Here is a 7,082-nt window from a genome sequence, read left to right as displayed (position 1 = left end):
ATATGGCTCCCAATCAGAGACAACGACTGACACCTGCCTCTGATTGAGAACCATACTAGGCCAAACACATAGAAATATAACATACAGAACAAAACATAGAAAAACAACATAGAATGCCCACCCCAACTCACGCCCTGACCAAACTAAAATAAAGACATAAGAAAGGAACTAAGGTCAGAACGTGACAGGTTCACCCAATATGGATGTATATACCCTCAAATTAAAGCTGACAGTCTGCACTTTAACCTTATAGTCATGGTATCATTTCACATCCAAAGTGCTAGAGTCAAAGCCAAAATAACAAAATATTTGTCACGGTCCCAATACTTTTGGAGCTCACTGTATGTCATACATTTATCCCAACAGAACATAAAGCAAAGTATTCTCTGTACTTTTTTATAATAAAAAATCCAGGTAAGTTGACTGATAACACATTCTCATTCATAGCAATGACCTGGGGAATAGTTACAGGGAAGAGAAGGGGGATGGATGAGCAAATTGGAAGCTGGGTGTAACGATCGTCGTAATGTGGAAGAGAGGAGGACCAAATCGCAGCGTGGTATGTATCCATATTTATTTGAATACTCTTCAAAACAATAAACAGAACGAAACCAACGACGCTACAGTCCTGAACTAGTGAACATAGAAAAAACAATGAACGCACGAACAGGAACAATCACCCACCAACAAACAGTGAAAACAGGCAACCTTAATATGGTTCCTAATCAGAGACAATGACAAACACCTGCCTGCCTCTGATTGAGAACTATATTAGGCCAAACAACAAACCCAACATAGAAACACAAAACATAGAATGCCCACCCAGCTCACGTCCTGACCAACTAAACAAAGACTAAACAAAGGAAATAAGGTCAGGAATGTGACACTGGGGATCATTAGGTGGCCATGATGGTATGAGGGCCAGATTGGTAATTTAGCCTGGACACCAGGGGTTAACACCCCTACTCTTACGGTAAGTACAAGGGTTGGAAAAATGCATGGTGTCATAATGGAAAAGGTTAGAAGCACTTCATTCAACGGTAAAAACATTAACTTAACTACTGAAATATGAATAACTATTTATATTGCTTCAACCTCTCTAGTCCCTCTTGACTACCCTCACCAGTGTGTGCTGCTTGCACAGTTTTTGCCTCTGTGTGTCACTCATGTTGTGTTATGTTGCATGGTAACACTTTACTTGACACCCAGCCTCATTACACGGTCATAACCATGTCATAATATGTCATAACGTTTGACATAACCTGTCATAATATGATCATAACACTGTCATGACACATGTTTAAACCTGTTGTGACATTGCGTTTTTTTACGGCTGGTTATGACACCTACATAAGAGTGTGAAAACCCACAAAACCTACCACGGTAGTTATTTTATGGCTGGTTATGATGCGTACAGAAGTGTCAAAACCCACAAAACCTACACACAAAGCAAAACATTCCATTACTCCATAGCCTACGTGTCAACAGTAGGTTTATGTTATATACAGTTGAAGTCGGAAGTTTACATACACCTTAGACAACTACATTTAAATTCAGCTTTTCACAATTCCTGACATTTAATCCTAGTAAAAATTCCCTGTCTTAGGTCAGTTAGGATCACCACTTTATTTTAAGAATGTGAAATTTCAGAATAATAGTTGGGAGAATGATTTATTTCATCTTTTATTTCTTTCATCACATTCCCAGTGGGTCAGAAGTTTACATACACTCAATTAGTATTTGGTAGCATTGCCTTTAAATTGTTTAACTTGGGTCAAACGTTTCGGGTAGAATATGTTGGGTGAATTTTGGCCCATTCCTCCTGACAGAGCTGGTGTAACTCAGACAGGTTTGTAGGCCTCCTTGCTCGCACACGCTTTTTCAGTTCTGCCCACAAATTTTCTATAGGATTGAGGTCAGGACTTTGTGATGGCCACTCCAATACCTTGACTTTGTTGTCCTAAAGCCGTTTGGCCACAACTTTGGAAGTATGCTTGGGGTCATTGTCCATTTGGAAGACCCATTTGCGACCAAGCTTTAACTTCCTGTCTGATGTCTTGAGATGTTGCTTCAATATATCCAGATACTTTTCTTTCCTAATGATGCCATCTATCATGTGAAGTGCACCAGTCCCTCCTGCAGCAATGCACCCCCACAACATGATGCTGCCTCCACCGTGCATCACGGTTGGGATGGTGTTCTTCGGCTTGCAAGGCTCCCCCTTTTTCCTCCAAACATAACGATGGTCATTATGGCCAAACAGTTCTATTTTTGTTTCATCAGACCAGAGGACATTTCTCCAAAAAGTACGATCTTTGTCCCCATGTGCAGTTGCAAACCGTAGTCTGGCTTTTTTATGGCGGTTTTAGAGCAGTGGCTTCTTCCTTGCTGAGCGGCCTTTCAAGTTATGTCGATATATGACGTAATTTACTGTTGATATTGATACTTTTGTACCTGTTTCTTCCAGCATCTTTACAAGGTCCTTTGCTGTTGTTCTGTGATTGATTTGCCCTTTTCGCACCAAAGTACGTTCATCTCTAGGACACAGAACGTGTCTCCTTCCTGAGCGGTATGACAGCTGCGTGGTCCCATGGTGTTTATACTTGCGTACTATTGTTTGTACAGACGAACGTGGTACCTTCAGGCATTTGCAAATTGCTCCCAAGGATGAACCAGACTTGTGGAGGTCTACAATTTTTTTCTGAGGTCTTGGCTGATTTCTTTTGATTTTCCCATGATGTCAAGCAAAGAGGCATTGAGTTTGAAGTTAGGCCTTGAAATACATCCACAGGTACACCTCCAATTGACTCAAATTATGTCAATTAGCCTATCAGAAGCTTCTAAAGCCATGACATAATTTTCTGGAATTTTCCAAGCTGTTTAAAGGCACAGTCAACTTAGTGTATATACACTTCTGACCCATTGGAATTGTGATACAGTGAATTATAAGTGAAATCATCTATCTGTAAACAATTGTTGGAAAAGTTACTTGTGTCATGCACAAAGTAGATGTCCTAACCGAGTTACCAAAACTATAGTTTGTTAATAAGACATTTGTGGAGTGGTTGAAAAACAAGTTTTAATGACTCCAACCTAAGTGTATGTAAACTTCCAACTTCAACTGTATATATACAGTACCAGTCAAAAGTTTGGACACACCTACTCATTCCAGGGTCTTTCTTTATTTTTACTATTTTCTACATTCTAGAATAATAGTGAAGACATCAATACTATGAAATAACACATATGGAATCATGTAGTAACCAAAAAAGTGTTAAACAAATCAAAATATATTTTATATTTGAGATTCTTCAAAGTAGCCACCCTTTGCCTTGATGGTTCTATCCCGTTGAGTAAAGATGTTTACGCAAGGAGGAGCATGGGTTCTGTGTTCCTACTTTCTTTAGTAGTTGTTTTAGTCTTCTTTAAAAGGCTCTTTTGCTTTTGACTCTTGGCATTATGTATTTTCTTAGTCCAAGTAAAGTGACACAGGGTGGCCAGAATGCTTCATGACAGTTTCATAAAGTGTATTTTCTACAAGTTATTTAAAAATATTTTTTTTAAACATGACTGTAGTGAATACATTACAACAACAAAGGATTTTTAAAAGCATTTTAAGAATTTGAAAAAAAATGGGTTTTGACACTTATGTAGGTGTCATAACCAGCCATAAAATAACACAATATATATCACAACAGGTGAAAATATATGGGTCATGACAGTGTTATGACCATTATGACAGGTTATGACAAGTTATGTCAGCTGTTATGACATGGTTATGACCAGTTGCGGTAGTCATTGTGGTGGTGGTATCTTACTATTTGTTGTGAGGGTGTAATGCTAGCGTATTGATGTTGATACAGTGTTACAGGTTTGGCATTGCATAGGCTGTGTTTGTTTTTCACTTGAGGACAGGAAGCATTCAGTGGAAAACTTAGCTGAAAATGGGTCTGTTTTCTGTTCTTGTCGTCAAAACATTTGTTTTAAAAGCTGCTATTGGCGCTGGAGTCATTTAAACAGTGTCTGGTAGTTTCAATCATGTTCATGTGAGAGTACACATGCCCTTGTCTCAGCCCACTGCCCTGAAACACATACATACACACGCAAGTAAACCTGCATTCTGGGGCTGTGGGACGTGGGGTGATGGGACTGGGAAACAGAGCAGGGGGCCAAAGGACTATCAGTTACACCGCTTGGAGCCAGAGAACAGAGGGAACATGAGCGAGTGATAGGGAGGGAATGAGAGAGAAAATAGCTCTCCAAAAGAAGGGGTGAATAGAGACTTGATGAGAGAGCCGAGAGAAGGAAGAGATGAAAGAAGGCTATGATTACAACTGAAGAGGAGCTGATTAGAAAACGGTAGAGGAGGAATAGAGAGAAGATAAGGAGGAATAGAGAGAAGATAAGGAGGAATAGAGAGAAGATGAGGAAGAATAGAGAGAAGATGAGGAGTAATAGAGAGAAGATGAGGAGGAATAGAGAGAAGATGAGGAGGAATAGAGAGAAGATTACGTTAGTCATTTATTCAGAGTGACTTATAGGCGCAATTAGGGTTAAGTGCCTTGCTCAAGGGCACATTGACATATTRTTCATCTAGTCGGCTTGGGGATTCGAACCAGCGACCTTTCGGTTACTGGCGCATACTCTCTTAAACGTTAGACTACTTGTCGAAAAGGAGGAAGGGTAGGGATGTGCGAGGTGTAGTAATGCATCATGATCATGACTCATGTAAAGAGTTTAGTTGTATTCATTGCCTTCATTAGCAATCCACTTCTGGAAGTGGATTAATCTGAAGTGTGCAGCTAGTACGTTGGCCATGTGTGTTAGCCTCGTATGGCCATCCTGATCTTGCTTGCTCGCGAGATCAGGATGGTCCTACAAGGCTACATGTGTGTACCTTGTTAGAGTGAGTTTGTGTTCAACCCAATACTTCCGAGAGACCGTAGCGTCGATTAGACTTCATTGGTCCTTACACATTTCTGCACCATTGTCTGGGTTTTAGAACTACTGCAACTGACCAAAGGTGCTGCTATCACTAGTCCCCTGCCTGTTATGTGTCATTTAGTCATGTACAAGTATCCTACTTTTCAACAACAGTTTTGTTTCTTTATTCTCCTTCAGTGGTTAATGTCCTGGTAAACAAATAGATGCACCACTTGTAGAATAGGGTACATCCCTTGCCATTTAAAGAGAGTCTGGTAGCCTTAGCAACACCTCTAGAGCTCTTGTCTGTGCCCTTTACTGTCCGTGCATCGGGGGAAAACACGGAAGACCTCCTCTGGGGTCTGAGATGCCGCAACGAATTCCCTTACACTGACAGCCCAGTGTGTCCTCACATACTCACACGCACTCATAAACACTCCATCAAGACCCAGTCTCAAGCCTGGTCCCAGATCTGTTTGTGCCATTGCCTACTCCATTGTCATTGTCAAGCCGTAACAATTCCATAAGGAGCTGGCAAGAGAGCAGAAACAGACTGGCACCCAGGCTAGACAGTCTCCAGATCCACAATGACTCCTTCATTTCACCCCCAGGGAAGAAAAATCTGTACATATATACTTTGTCCTCTCCTGTCATCCGGCTTTCCTCTAAAGATCTCTAGAGTGATTTCCCACTCTCTTCCTACCTGTCTCTCTCCCTTTCTCTCCCTCTGTCTTGCGCTGGGGCGGAGGCTGATTGGAGCTGACGTGAGGATGGCATTGTCCCTGTCGAGTTAATGTGGCCCCGGGGGTGCCATCATCCCTCTAATGGCCTGAACACAGCGCTTCTAAGGGCTGAGAGAATGGGGAGCTGTGGGAGTGGGAAATAGAGGATATAGGCGAAAGAACAAGACCAGAGAAGAATGCATGGAGAGATGTAGTAGAGTTAAAGAAAGGTTTTGAGCAACAAGGAGTTGTGGTAGACATAGAGACTGAGAGGGTCCAGGTTCTGAGGCTCAGAGGTGTTCAGAGAGCGACAGTGTTTCTCTTGCACATTATCAATGTCTTGGTGATCTTTGTGGTTCAGTTATTGTACTTGAGTCATGGTGGTGGGTGGCGATGCTGATGCATTGTTGCCCTATCTTTTAACCCCACTTCATCCAGTATCTTTGAAACACTCCGACACTCCTCTGTATCCTGTACATTTTTGTATCTGTTTCTGTATCATTGTAGGTACAGAGGAACTCAGAGCTCCATTCTCAGACAGTGACCTCTGTCTTGCTGTTGGTGGAGTAGCTCTTATGCCTGGTGTGGTGGTAGGAGGATGGGTGGCCGTATGACACAGGGTGGTTGAACATCTCCGGGAAATTCTCTACGCTGTGCTGTCTCCTGGTGGAATAGGCATGCTGGTGGGCTGAGATGTGCCCAGGCTGGGAGGTCTGCCTCTGGACATGGCGTCCACTGGTGTCCCAGGCTTTCAAGGCCGAGCTAGAGAACAGGGGGTGGCTGGTGGTCTTGGACAGGCGGGACCTCTCCGGGTGGCTCTGGGGGATGGAGATGGAGAGGGGGGCGTGGAGGTTGTGGTGGGTGGGGAGCTGGTGGTGGTCCTGGTGAAGGTAGGACTTGTCTTTGGGGTGCAGGGAGATGGGCTGGAAGGCTGGAGGGGCTGCCTGGTACTGGGAGAAGTCCATCAAAGGGTAGCTCTTATAGTATCCCCGAGAGGCAGTGTCCGCTGCAGCAGACAAGAGAGAAGAGAGTTAGTGGCCTGAAATTAACTGTCAACTGTCTAAGAAGAGGCCCTGATTTCAGAAAAAAACGAAAATCCTCAACTGTAAAAATTCTGGAAGTTTGTGTTATAAATAGGGTGGGCACTGGGAATCCAGTGTGTCAGATAGCTTCAGCTCAGGGGGACGGGGACAGTCTCAGTCTCAGCAGTGAGGCCAGTGTGTCAGATAGCTTCAGCTCAGGGGGACGGGGACAGCCTCGGCCTCAGCAGTGAGGCCAGTGTGTCAGATAGCTTCAGCTCAGACGGGGACACGAAATACCAACCTAGGTCAGCTGCGTACGGCAGGTGTCAATAGTTCAGCTCAGGGGGACGGGGACAGCCTCGGCCTCAGCAGTGAGGTCAGTGTGTCAGATAGCTTCAGCTCAGGGGGACGGGGA

At 43.4% G+C, this 7,082-nt stretch overlaps 1 protein-coding gene across 1 annotated transcript in view; it reads right to left on the bottom strand.

The window, feature by feature from the left end:
- Positions 1–4,449: 4,449 nt before the first annotated feature.
- shisa8b (shisa family member 8b) overlaps positions 4,450–7,082 on the bottom strand; it is a 43,542-nt gene continuing 40,909 nt past the window's right edge. The window contains exon 5 of the mRNA XM_070444918.1: positions 4,450–6,651. Coding sequence (XP_070301019.1) covers positions 6,179–6,651 — 473 coding nt within the window. The 3' untranslated portion in view covers positions 4,450–6,178. The remainder of the gene's footprint in view (positions 6,652–7,082) is intronic.

The sequence above is a fragment of the Salvelinus sp. IW2-2015 genome, linkage group LG8 (genome assembly GCF_002910315.2).
Source record: "Salvelinus sp. IW2-2015 linkage group LG8, ASM291031v2, whole genome shotgun sequence".
NCBI lineage: Eukaryota > Metazoa > Chordata > Actinopteri > Salmoniformes > Salmonidae > Salvelinus > Salvelinus sp. IW2-2015.
Note: the sequence above shows the minus strand (reverse complement) of the source record. Positions and strands in the feature narration are given on the sequence as shown.